The sequence below is a fragment of the Anguilla anguilla genome, chromosome 7 (genome assembly GCF_013347855.1).
Source record: "Anguilla anguilla isolate fAngAng1 chromosome 7, fAngAng1.pri, whole genome shotgun sequence".
Classification (NCBI taxonomy): domain Eukaryota; kingdom Metazoa; phylum Chordata; class Actinopteri; order Anguilliformes; family Anguillidae; genus Anguilla; species Anguilla anguilla.
In genome coordinates, this window is record NC_049207.1 from 31,146,763 (window position 1) to 31,161,174 (window position 14,412).

The window sequence follows — 14,412 nt, forward strand, 5'->3', positions numbered from 1 at the left end:
ATGAATATAAAGTCATCTAAGCTAGTATTGTAAATGGTACAAATGTCTTCCTTCATTTAAGCCATTTTTCAAGTGTCTGTGGTGTCCACATCTGGGGTTACAAAGCTTTAAATAGGGTACCCCCTAAATGGCCAAAGATTCGCCAGATTTGGCATGTGCGCTAAGTGGTGAAAGTTGTTGTTTGCTCTTTATTTTTAAAAAAGCTGTAATGCACATTATGAGATGAATGGAAGGACTAAGTGGCATTCATGTTCATGGCAAACACATCATCACAGTGTGAACATGTAACATTGTACCATGTGTGAATGACTTTGAGGTGCAAACAACAAGTAGCAGCAGTAATGCTATGTTTTCTTATGTGGCATCAAGTTAATATAGTTCTTCCTATTAAGTCATGGCAGAGTGTGGCTCACGTCATAAAGTCCGCCAATGGCCTGTGTCAGACATCACTGGGCATCAGCACAAGACTGTGTTTCCTGACACACGTGTTGTCATGCCAATGAGAAAGAGGTGATGTATGCAAAAGTGCCTTATGTAGTCTATAGCATCTAATACTATGTTATGTACTGTATAGCATGTCATACGATATAATTGGATACATGCAAGGTTGTTACATCAATTGGTGTTGTAACAACATTCATTAGCGTATTTATTAACATGTTCGATTTGTCTTTTCCCTTATGTAGTAACATGTTTGATTTGTGTTTTCTTTATGTAGTTTGTGTTTGTTGTTTGCGATTCACATCTCAGATCTTTTGCTGATGGAGTTGTGAACATGCCAGAGGGTCGGCTGTCCTTTGGTTTTATGGCCACACCTGGAGGAGATGCAACAGCGTTGCGTTTGGAGATATCCCATCTTGGTGATACTCCACGTACTCCGGATGCAGTGTGCCTGCTTGCTCCGGGGAACAACATGACCTCAAGTCGCACTATTGAGGAGGCTGCCAGGGCCTTTGGAACTCTCCTCAGTGTTGCATTGCAACACTGGCCAAACAAGGTATGTGTGAAATCATAAACACACTCAGACAAAGGTAATAATGTCCTTCAGTGAAATGTTACGTGTTCACAAAGGGACTAGTAATAGTCACAGAAATTAAGTAGGTTTTGTTTTAATGCTAATAGCAATTTGTTATTTGTAGGTGTTTGTGGGAATATCACCGAGTTGCAGCAAAGATGGGAGTGCGGTACTTCTCAACAAATGATGTTTTCCAGCCATCCAAAAGGTATGTTCCAAGAAGTTGTGGTTACAACATCACTGTTCTTGGAGTACATAGTACATTCTTATGCATGTTTCTCTGGGACTTAATTATTATTGTCATTACTTTTTGTTTAAGGCATCTGTGGTGTCAGGATTTGGTACACCTAAGTGATGACAAAGGTATGCCTCTCCTTGCGGACTTCATTTGGAACACTTCACACAGCATCCTGCACATCCCTGTCAATCCTGTGCCACTTAGAGTGCATCCTACACTCAAACGATGCTTCCACAAAAATAAGAAGGAGCATGGTACTTCATCACAGCCCCACAGTGTGTTGATCCATCTCAGCGTTCAGCAACATCCTATCGGCCCTTTCCAGGTAATAACTGCTCTGTGTGTTACATAAAATTGTCCATTGTTAGTGGTGTCCAATATTTGAACAATGTTCTGTCTCTGCTTTTTTCTTTTTTTTTTGGTTTTTCTAAACCCATACATCTGTATGTTCTTTTGTGCAACTGTAAAAATGAAGTATGTCGACCATGACCAATGGACACACCTGCTGCCTACTGTTCCAGGTAATTCTTGCATGCCAATGTGTCTGCGTCCCAATGTGTTACGTTGGAGACCCATATTTCATTTAAGTCATGTTGTTTGTGCTTGTTTCTAGATGTGAGGATGCAGGTTCGGGACCGGCGTCATTGTATACATCAGCATGCTGCCAAAGGACTGTTTGTTGACATACAGCAAGTATGCAAGTTTGTGCTGATGTATACACTTTGTACAACTGTTCAATTACGTTTTCTAAAAAGTATTCTGTAAGTATTCAACGTAATTAACTCCTAACATCAACTTGTGTTTACAGCGAATTCTCAGCGGGGGTAGGATGGAACGCATCTTTGACACATACGGCCTACCGCCAGAATGCCAAGCCTGTCCATCACCCAGCACCCCAGTCTGTGGCTGAGAAGAAATCCTTGCACATCAAAAAGCTAAGTGGTGCTGGTTCAGGTCATGTGAGTCGTAGGCCTTTGGTAGTAGTTGACAGGGTCAAAGAAGTTGTAGAACAGGAAGATGTTAGGGATAAGGTAGTAAGGAGGAGAAAGATGAGAAACATACACACCAGTGTTACACAGACAGAACAGAAGCAGGAGTTGCCTACTGAGAGAGGACTGAAACAGGAGTTGGCTAGTCAAATAGTACAGAAACAGTTGTTTGCTAGGGGTGAAGGAAGTGTTGTTGGTCAGGGGGAAGGGGGTCACATGCCTTCAGAAGTAGGCAAAGGGCTTCAGGATACACAACACATAAATGGGGTATATAGCTGGGTGATGGTAAGTAATTTCTGTGTTCCCTTCCAGCGCACTTTTGAATGTCCCAATAAGTTTAGTATTGCAGAACTGTGTGATGACAACACATTGCCAATAACTTGTAAGCCAAATGGGGTGAAATCATTGCCAAGTAAGACACCAAATACACTGGACAACAAAGGGGGGATGCCTTCTGTGCATTACACAAGTGGGGGAGATTCAGACCATAACAAGACAGTGTGCTTACAGACAGTTGCTCATGCTGATATTGAAAACAAACAAAAAGAAATAAACAGCAGACCAGCTGCAGTACTTGCCATAAAAAAGGCCAAGAACCACATAAGAGGAGGTATAGGTGAAGGCAACTCAATATTTGAGACGGCAATTAACATAGCAGAGCAGCATGATATCCAACTTAGAAGTGGCAATCCAAACAAGGCCAATGGTAATTGCTTGTATGAATCCATTATTGATAACATAAATGCAAGACAGTTTTTTGCAGAACATTTGCCAGAAAGGTCTGGAATAATGTAGGTGAACAGAAAATTAAGGCATCTCCATACTATCCAAACATATATACAGAACAGCAGTGGAGAGAAGCATGGCAAACTTTGCAAACAACTAACCAATATGACCTTGACTATTTTGGTGATATGGCTATCCTTAGTTGTGCTCATACTACTAAGAAAGATACCTTTGAAAACAACAACTGCTCAACCTCATAGTCCAATATATGTAGATATCTGCAGATGCAATAGATCCAGCAAATGGAAGAGATACTGATGTTCCATTGGTGTTGGCATACAATGGCCATCATTTTGAAAGCCTCATTCCTGTTTCTAACGTTGATGTTAACAAAACAATTGTTTTGGTGGATGCATATAAGACTGGCACGTATACGACTCCTAGGTCTTTAGCACAAATGTTTCAGCTCATTGGAAATGATTTACACAACACAGAAACAGATTCTCCCACAACAAATAAAACCATATGTACACAGGCCACAGAAGACCAGAAAAGAACAGAGCTTGCACCTACAACCAGTAATGTCCAGATTCAAAATTATGCTCCAAAATCCCACAATTTAGATGAAGGCAATAATACCAGCGATACCGTAGAGATAACTTTGCCAGATGTATGCAACAGCTGTCAAAAGCCATTTCAAACGCTGCTGGTACATTTGCGCAGGTCAAAACGATGTCAATTAGGCTACATTACAACTTCCAATCTTTGCATCAAGAAGTAATTGTGAAACACGCAGACCAAAAACCTCTATGGCAAGCTGCCAAATGTCAAAAACTGCAAAATCATAAGCAAACTGAGGTCAATGTAGGCCTAAACCATGTTGAACAACAAGCTCTACCATGTCAAAAAGAGAAAGAGGCCACTCCAATTGAAGCCAGTGCAATAAAGATGAAAGTTACAAGGAAGAGACAGTTGCAGAGTAATCCTGTAGATGTCACAGGAAAAAATGTTTCACCATGTAATGTAAATAAAAACACAGAAAGAGATTGTCCCAGAACAAATGAAACAACATGTAAGCACGCCAAAGAAAACCACAAAAGAACAGATCTTGCAGCTATCACCAGTAATCTCCAGATTCAAAATATAGGCTAGGTCCTAAATCCCACAATCTACATGAAGCCAATAATACCACTGATACCATAACAATGACTTCCCTAGATGTATGCAAGGGCTGTCAAAAGTCATTTCAAAGGCTGATAGTACATTTGAGCAGGTAAAAACAATGTCAATTACATTACAACATGTCTAAGAGCAACCCAACAATGCCAAATCCAAGTGCAGATGAAGTTGTTTTTGTCAATGAAATGGAAAGCCCATGTCTCACATTCTCCCCTTTCACTATGCAGCAAAAAAAATCACTTTGTTCAAAAATTAACATCATCCACAACTCACCTGAATACGTTCATACACAAGAACCAGTTCCAATGAATGTCCCAATGAAAGATCCTTGTGAGACAAAGGCTATTGTAGGTGATGGGAACTGCTTTTTCAGAGCTTTGTCATTTTCCATTAGTGGAAGTGAAGGTCATCACAGAAAAATCCGACTAGCTGTGGTTAAACATATGGAAACAAACGCATTACAGTATGCTCCTATTCTCCGACATGGATATTTTTCTGTTGAAAACTATGTAAAAGCATCACGCATGAAATATGTTCAAACTTGGACAACTGAGGTGGAAATACAAGCAGCTGCAGATCTCTTTGGAGTTGATGTTTTCACATACAGTCGCAACAAGTGGTTCAAGTATTCCACAACAAATGAAAAGACAATTGACACAGCTATATACCTAAAACACTGCAACGCATCTCATTATGAAGTAGTTACATGCATTAAGCAACACAATTCTGACCTATGCACTAAACTCTGCAAGAAATCCAATGACTGTCCACAGTCACATCAGATAAGCAGTTCTTCACGTCGACGTGAGCTTGACAGAAAAAACAAGCAATATGAAATGAACAAACAATTCCAAGATGCAAAAAATAAAAGAGGAATTAAAAGATACAATGAAGATGAAAACTACAAGAAAACTATCAAAGAACGCAGCATAAACAAATATGCCATTGATGCCCAACACCGAACAAATGTGAAACAGTAAAGTGCACAGAAATATGCCATTGATGCCCAACACCAGGCAAATGTGAAACAATACAGTGCACAGAAATATGCCACTGATGAACAACATCGTGCAAATAAGAAAAAGTGCAGCATAGACAAATATTCCACTGATAAACAACACCGTGCAAGTACAAAACAATACAGCATAGACAAATATTCCACTCATGACCAACACCGTGCAAGTACAAAACAATACAATATACACAAATATGCCACTCATGACCAACACCGTGCAAGTACAAAACAATACAGTATACACAAATATGCCACTCATGACCAACACCGTGCAAGTACAAAACAATACAGCATAGAAAAATATGCCACTGATTAACAACACCGTGCAAGTACAAAACAATACAGCATAGACAAATATGCCACTCATGACCAACACCGTGCAAGTATAAAACAATACAGCATAGACAAATATGCTACTGACGAACAACACGGAAATCAAGGAAAATCTGAAACAGTGTAATATTACCAGAAGGATTGAATCAAAGAAACAAAGACAACAAATGGACTACATTGTTCAGGAATTCAAAAACAAGGTTAGCACTGGTCCCCAATATGTCTGCTCCGTATGCCATCGACAATTGTTTAAACAACAAGTCATACAATGTAAAAAAGACACATATGGAAAAAAAGGCAATGCTACAGCTTCATTGGCCAGTAAATGCATTACTGAAACATACTTTCACAAATGCGAAAGCGCCTGTGTAAAACACTGCACAGATCCTAATAGTACACTGTGGATTTGCTACACATGTCACAGAAAACTTCTTGATGGAAGAATGCCTCTGGAAAGTGTTGCTAATAATTTGGTTTTCAGTCCTATTCCACCACAGCTGAAGAACTTAAATTCTTTGGAACAACATTTGATTGCGGTAAACATTCCTTTTATGAAGATGCTTGCTTTGCCAAAAGGGGGACAAAATGGTGTTCATGGACCTGTCACGTGTGTACCATCTAATGTCCCTCAGATTGCAAGTGTACTTCCAAGACCAGAGCATGATGATTTGATGATCCGTGTGAAATTAAAGAGAAAGTTAACATACAAAGGCCACTATGAATATCAATATGTAAACAGTGCTGCTATTCATAAAGCTTTCTCATATTTGAAACAACATAACCCATGGTATAAAGATATTACCTTCAACAACGAATGGATTAATCCACGGAACAAAATTCAACAACCCAATGAAAATGATGACATAAATCAGCACACGTCTGAACCTCTGTCTTTTGACAATGAAACCTGTGTTGAGATTAATCCAGAAAACGCTAATGATGAAGCATCGACTGAAACAACACCAGATGATGAACACATTGATGAATCAATACATGATACACAGCAACAATGAATGTTCAATGATACATGTTTACAACCTGTTGATATTGTCCAAGAGGTGATGGATCAGCACTTTGATGGAATTTTGTCTCTGGCCCCAGCACAAGACAACAACCCAGTCAAATTATTAACCAATGAAGGCAATGAAGCAAAATGCTTTCCTGTTCTTTTCCCCAAAGGAACCGGTACATTTAATGATACTAGGGAAGAAAAGTTAACCATATGTAGATATTTCAATAACCGGATACTCAATGCAGATGGAAGATTTGCAAAGAACCTGGACTATATTTTTTATGCACAATATTTATCTGAGATTAACCAAGTGGTCTCAAATGTATCTATTGCACTAAGAAAAGGATGTGACTCTGGCAGAAAAATTACATCAGACATGCTAATGAACAAAGATTCACTACAAAGAATTGTCCATTTTGACGAGGGATACAAATTATCAGACCTATTACCTATCAGAGGCACACCTGCTTTCTGGCAAAGTGTTCAGAAAGATCTTTTTGCTATGGTCAGACAGCTTGGAATCCCAACATGGTTTTGTTCATTTTCTTCATCTGACATGCGGAAAGAGACATTGCAAATTTTCCTCCAGCTAGAAGGCAAACATATAAATGCTGATGATCTGGACTGGTCAGAGAGATGTGATCTCTTGAGAAAGAATCCCGTAACAGCTGCCAGAATGTTTGATTATCGCTTTCATTGTTTCCTTAAAGATGTCATCATGTCACCAGCTCAACCAATTGGAAAAATTGTTGACTACTTCTACAGAGTGGAATTTCAACAACGAGGCTCACCTCATACTCATTGTCTATTCTGGGTTGAAAATGCACCTCAAGCTGATAAAGCTGATGATGCAGATGTTGTAGCATTTATTAATCAATATGTGACATGTGAAATGCCACCTCTTGATGATAAGGATATGCACAACATTGTCTCTACTGTGCAACAACACAGCAAAAGGCATTCAAAGAGCTGCAGAAAAAACAAAACTGTCTGTCGCTTTAACTTCCCGCGGCCACCATCAAAAAACACTTTCATCACAAGGAATAAAATTTCAGAATAAGAAATACACCACAATAGTGAGCCTAACCAAAAACAACCTCAACAACAAACCAATCATCCAAGGCTTTCAATGGAACTCGCAGGACAGATTATGGAGAGAGTACGGCAAGTAGTCATGAATGCTGACATATCTTTTGACTCTGCAGATTCCCTCTTTTCATCTATTGTTATATCCCAGGAGCTGTTTGAAGCAGCATACATACGCATGACAAAAAAATGTTGTTTTACAGAGAAAACCATCTGATGTTTGGGTAAATCAGTATAACACACAACTTCTCCGATGCTTGAATGCAAATATGGATATCCAGTATGTTGTTGACGCCTACTCTTGCATTGTGTATATAATATCTTCTAGCCTATATCTAAGCAAGAGAGAGAAATGGGATTATTGCTACAACTAGCCCAAAAAGAGGCCTCAAATAACATTGATGCTAAACTAGCCCTGCGGAAACTTGGCAGTGTTTATCTTCATAACCGAGAAGTATCTGCACAAGAGAGCATACCAATATGAGACTCAAGAAAGGTTCAGTTCATTCCAACTGGTCAACATCCTATCAAAATGAGTCTTCCGCTTCATCTTCTTCAGAAAAGACTCAAATGTATTAACACTGAAAATGACAGCATATGGTGGATGAACAGCATCACAGGCAAATACAAAGGAAGACCAAAAACAGAAGCATTTCCTGAAATGTGTTTGGCAACCTTTGCATCACAGTACAGAATTCTGTCAAAATCAGACAACTCATTACCTAACAGCATAAAACTGGATAAGGACTTAGGATTTGTAATGAAGAGGACATGCACAGATGCTGCTATTGTGCGTTATGCCCTCTTCTCACGCACAAAAAATCCTGAAAAATATTACCACAGTATTCTACAATTAGGCTATTCCTTCCTCATTACGATTGTGAGTTAAAACCACCAAACTTCAACACATTTGAAGACTTCTATCACACAGGCTCTGTCAAAATTATCAACGGTGAACTTAAGGCTGTGAAATTCCTAGTTGACACAAATCAAAAACTCTTTGAAAAAGAAGCTGACGGAATTGACAAGGCTCAAGAACATCTAAACAGAGATGGACCACCAGACGATGAATGGGCGCTAATTTGCCCAGAATCAGAATTACGTCTACAGTGTCTGGAAGCAATGACCAGTCATGTAACAAACACAGAGGAAACTGATGAAATCCTTCCCGACCTGCAGTCAGATAAAAGCAACACTTTCACTATCGAACCTAGGTTCTGTGGGTTGCAAAAGGACACTGCAATGTGTCTCCTACGGTCACTAAATGAAAAACAGCTGCAATTATTTTACAAGACTCGGCAGTGGTGTTTACAAAAACTCAACAACGAAAACCCAGATCCATTTTATGTATTTATCACTGGAGGAGCCGGCACAGGCAAGTCCCACCTGATAAAAGCAATCAATTATGAAGCATCTCGTATCTTGTCACAGCTATCAGAAAACCCCGATGACACGCATGTGTTACTCACTGCTCCAACTGGTGTTGCTGCTTACAACATTGATGCTGCTACAATACACAATTGTTTTTCAATTGGAATAGATGTCTCATTACCATATCAACCACTTGCAGAAGAAAATATTAATACTTTGAGAGCCAAACTCAACAAGCTCCAAATACTGATTATTGATGAAATTTCAATGGTTGATCATAAACTTCTTACATATATCCACGGACGGTTAAGACAGATCAAACAAACAGGTGACTATTCCTCTTTTGGTAAAGTGTCTATCATTGCAGTAGGAGACCTATATCAATTGCCACCAGTCAAAGGAAAACCCTTGTATACACAACCAAGTGGTGTTAACTTATGGCAAAATCATTTTGCTGTAACAGAACTCACAGAAATACTCAGACAGAAAAACAAACACTTTGCACAGTTGCTAAATCGCTTAAGAACACACAAGAAAAAGCAACCACTCCAACATCAAGATATCAACATGCTGAAAAATTGTGAGACAGGAGAAGGAGAATTCAGTGAAGATCTTCACATTTATGCAAAAAACCAACTAGTTGACACTCATAATTTTCAGATGTTGGACAAAATATGTCCTCATACCACTTCCATTGAAGCTCAAGATTTTGACAGGGATGCTAAAACTGGTCGCTTGAAAAGAAAAATGACACACCATCTCAAAGTTTACAATACTTGTTTGGTAAATACACTGCACCTTGGCATACATGCACATGTCATGTTACTGAAAAACATTGAGGTTTCAGATGGACTTGCAAATGGAGTCTTTGGAACAGTTTCTGACATATGTTACAAGGATGATGACACTTTCCCATCAAGGATATATGTCACCTTTGATAATGAGAAAGTCGGAAAAATGGCTCGAAATAAAAAACCATCTTCCAAAGCTGGACTGGAAAAAGCCACACCAATTGAGCCTGAAGAGGACAGAATAACAAACAGTGGTGGTGTGAGACGTCAGTTTGCTCTGAAATTAGCTTGGGCTTGCACTGTTCACAAAGTACAAGGCTTAACAGTGGAGAAAGCTGTTGTCTCTCTCAAGAAAATGTTTAGCTCTGGACAAGCATATGTAGCACTGAGTCGTGTAACATCTCTTGAAGGACTCATCATCGAAGATTTTAAAGCCACTGCTATATATGCTAATGACACAATTCACACTTCAATACAAAACATGCCTGCATTCATTGAGCCACCACTTCAATCCTTCAATACAACGTACAGAATTTTTCTGCACAATGTTCAAGGACTTTCTGCTCATATCAAAGACATTCGATGTGATCACAGGTATTTTGCAGCTGACGTCATTTGTGTGACAGAAACATGGCTAAAACAAGAACATTCTACCCAAGACACTCATCTCAACAACTTTTCATTTCACAGCAAACCAAGGTGCCTTGCATGTGATGACACTGAACATATCTTCATGGACCTGAAGAAACAGCAGCATGGTGGTGTTGGAGTTTACTTTAAAAATGATGCAGACTGCAACATCAGACATTTGCCATGTCTAAACATTGAATCTTTAACATTCAACATAAAGTCACTGGAAGCAAACGTTGCCATCCTCTACAGACCACCATCCTACAGTTTGGTTACTTTCAGAACAAAACTGTTGCATTTGATTCATCATCTTGACACATTCTTGGGAACCAAAATAATAATGGGCGACTTCAATGAAAATCTCTTCATTACACAAAGTGTTCAAGATTTCATGCAGCAACATGGATACACCCAACTTGTTAAACAAGCAACTACTGAAAAGGCCACCTTAATCGACCATATCTATGTCAAAGATAACACAGCTCATAAAATTGATATTCAAATAATGCAAACATATTTCAGTTTCCATAACTGTATTGTCATTGATGTTTTCCAGTAAATCAATACAAATTCCAGAAAACAAATGCTGAATCAAATTATTGCCTCTCATGCAGCCTATGACACAAGACCAATGCCATTAGCTAACTGAAGCAAACAATGAACTCTTTCCGATACATTGATTTATTTGTCCCAGCCCACCACATATTCATTTTCTATTTTTGTACACTTTAAAATGGGTAAAATATTCCACAGCTGCGCACACCACATTGATTTGCTCAGCCCCTCCTTGCCCCGCTCTCGCTGTCCCACTCTCTCTCTCTCTCTCTCTCTCTCTCTCTCTCTCTCTCACAAACACATCAACAATGGACCCATCTGTGAATAGGCCCTCCTCTCCGTGCACACTCAAATTTTGGGATACATTTTGAAAATAGAAAATCGATATGCACCACAATTATATCAACATATATACCATCTTTGGGGAAACAACACTATATTCTGTAAATACATTGTACTACTTATCCCCATTTCCAGTATGAACTGTCAACATGATTTCTTGACGATGAACAGGGTAAGAGCATCACTTTGAAAAGCACAACAAATAATTGTGCATTTTCTTTATATTACTGCACTTTCTGGTTTTCCTTTTTTCTTTCCTTTATCCTCAGGTGAAAACAGACCTCTGAAACCAGCTTCAAGGAACAACACCTGGCTGCCTACTTCAGCATCTCCATAAATGGACCCCATCCTGACGCCTTCCCATATGATAGTGCATTGGAATATTTTTCCACAAAGCCCCGTAAAATAAGATGTTGAAACAAACAGTGCACACTTTGCGACAAGTAGGCTGTGCAGCAGTCACTTAAAGTGTAGCAATGTAGCACTCACTGTATATTTTCCCATTTATTTTACACAAAGTGTTGCCAGTGGAGTACTGTATATTTTCCTGTTATTTCACAAACTCTACCAATTGAGCACTCACTGTATATGTTTTCCAGTTCTTTCACACAAATTAAAGCTATAGACCACTGTATATATTTCCTTATTTGTTTGACACAACTTGAAGCCATGGAACTGTATTCTGTTATTTCTTTCTCACAAAGTACTTCCCAATTCAAATATTTCCAGTGCCCCACCTTATATGGTATTATTTCATAACTCATTTTAAAAAGCGTGTCCCTCCCCCCCCCCCGGGCAGCTACCGCTAAAAATACAATCTCATTCTGTGCAGAGGGGCATACAGGGGATGACCAATAATTGGATGGCCCTTGTGCATTATTTTGTATATTACATTTACATTTATTTTCCCTTTGCGTTTTTGTGCTCTTGCCATTTTACTTATGATTTTACTCTATATTTCTGTCTTTATTAATATTACAATTAAAAAAAATTACTTAATCTTTTTGTGATCTCTTGCCTTTTTTCTTTGTGATTTTCCTTTTCACATGTTTTATTTCCATAGATTTTCACTTGGTGTTTTCTGATCTCTTGCCATTTTGTTCATGATTTTCATTTGTCTTTTCACATTTTTTATTTGCATACATTTTTACTTGGTGTTTTTCTCATCACTTGCCATTTTATTTGGGATTCCCAGTCTTTTCTGTGTCATTTTCCAAAACACTTTCAAATAAACAATTACTTTTCTCCTATTACTGGTTACATTAAATAATACATTTAAATATGCAATTATCCTTAATGACATTAACTGGACTTCTTGGACTAAAAATCACTACATCTTTACCATTCTCACATTGTCTTACAAAAACTTTCTTAACACACTGTACAGACTTCATTTTATACTTAGCTACATTTGTATTTTACAGTCTACCTCAAGCAGCCCCATTTTTAAGCTACCCTGACAGTAGTGGTATCATATGAAACTACAGATCTTGGATACAAGCCATGTCATGCTACCTCATCTGCAAAGGGAATCAACATTACTGCCATCTATACTATCTAGTTCTTATTAGGGCTCCAAGCAGCAAAGCTGCTGAAACCCTATTGTCTCTGTTAGAATTATTCTTATTTTTCTTTGCTAAAAGTTTCTCAGACTCAGCAACCATACGTCCTACACCAACCACATTTGATACATGGCTTCCTATGCCCCCCACTACTCAAGCACTATAAATCACCTATGTCGACCAGATGGTGCCACTATAACAAACGGTCATGCTTAAAAAGCCCATAAATCCCACACCATAATCCACATTAAACACAAAACTTCATTCACCTATGCATCTGAACGTGCTCTACAACTTTGCCATTGTATCCACCTATGTCCACCATATTCTTTGCCCACAACTTTTACTTTTTTGAAAAACAGGTTTTTCTACAAGGCTTTTTCAATTTTGCCCCACTCACCACCAAATCACATACACAGCCTCAGCAGAACAACCTACATAAACACAATATAAATGGGCCCAGTCACATACACGTTATGCCCACTGTCAACCAACACACTTCTCTAACATCGACGAAACATGTCTCTTACCACAAAATTGCCCATAAGTCATTAATATTTCCTACAATCATCATGATATTTACTACATATGTTGGATGAACATATATGATCATGACAATAAAAACCATTTTAACATCGCTCCATAGCAGCCACAATACTGCCAAAAAACATGTATACCCAATGCTTGGACCCCTCCCAACGCTGCTTGCGGCTTTAATTATTATTATTCTTATTATTGTTCTCCGCTAAAAGTGTCTGAGGCTCAGCAACCATAACTCCTAGAGCAACCAAATTTGGCAGGTGGGTTGGCCCCCCACTACTCAGGCACTAAAAATCACCTATGTCGGCCAGATGGTGGTGCTATAACAAAGGGTAATGCGTAAAAGGCCATAACTCCCACACCATAACTTAGATCAACACAAAACTTCATCGACCTATGCATCTGAATGTGCTCTACAACTTTGCCATTGGCACCACCTATGTCCGCCATATTGTTTGCCCGCCATTTTGACTTTTTAGTTGGGGCGTGGAAGTTTTCTCCGCTAAAATGTCTGAGGCTCAGCAACCATAAGTTGTAGACCAACCAAATTTGGTAGGTGGGTTCCTATGGCCCCCCACTACTCAGGCACGAAAAATCACCTATGTCGGCCAGATGGTGGCGCTATAACAAAGGGTCATGTTTAAAAGGTCATAACTCCCACAGCGTAAGTCAGATCAACACAAAACTTCATCGACCGATGCATCTGAATGTGCTCTACAACTTTGTCCGCCATATTGTTTGCCCGCCATTTGGACTTTTTTATTAGGTGGGGTGCGGAAGAGCTGGAGCTCCAAATCTAAGTGTTACTACATCGAGTAAACTTCTTTACGGCAAGTAATCCGACACCGTAGGGTCTACTTTTTATCAGTGAGGGGAGGGTCTGAGCGTCGGGTAAGCAATGGAAGACAATGCCAGCCAGAGTGCATGCTAGGCTACCAAAAGTTTGTTAGTAAAAGCTTTTTGAGAGGATGTATAATTACTTTTCTTGAGCATGGATCCATTTGAAGACCGTATCGGGTGAGTTCGTT

At 39.1% G+C, this 14,412-nt stretch overlaps 1 protein-coding gene across 7 annotated transcripts in view; it reads left to right on the top strand.

Annotated features, from left to right (window-relative positions):
* The window catches only part of clp1 (cleavage factor polyribonucleotide kinase subunit 1), a 37,489-nt gene extending 33,103 nt beyond the window's left edge, over positions 1–4,386 (top strand). For 4 of the 7 annotated variants that reach the window (XR_004766275.1, XR_004766277.1, XR_004766272.1 and 1 more), the window contains 6 exons: positions 719–997; positions 1,140–1,223; positions 1,335–1,578; positions 1,729–1,774; positions 1,867–1,946; positions 2,062–4,386. Coding sequence is in view for 1 of the 7 variants with exons in the window: in XM_035427355.1 (XP_035283246.1) it covers positions 751–762 (12 nt within the window). In the remaining 6 variants the exon portion in view is untranslated. Of the gene's footprint in view, positions 1–718; positions 998–1,139; positions 1,224–1,334; positions 1,579–1,728; positions 1,775–1,866; positions 1,947–2,061 lie in introns of those variants that run through there. The other 3 variants (XR_004766273.1, XR_004766274.1, XM_035427355.1) reach the window with 3 other exon arrangements.
* The last annotated feature ends 10,026 nt before the right edge of the window (positions 4,387–14,412 follow it).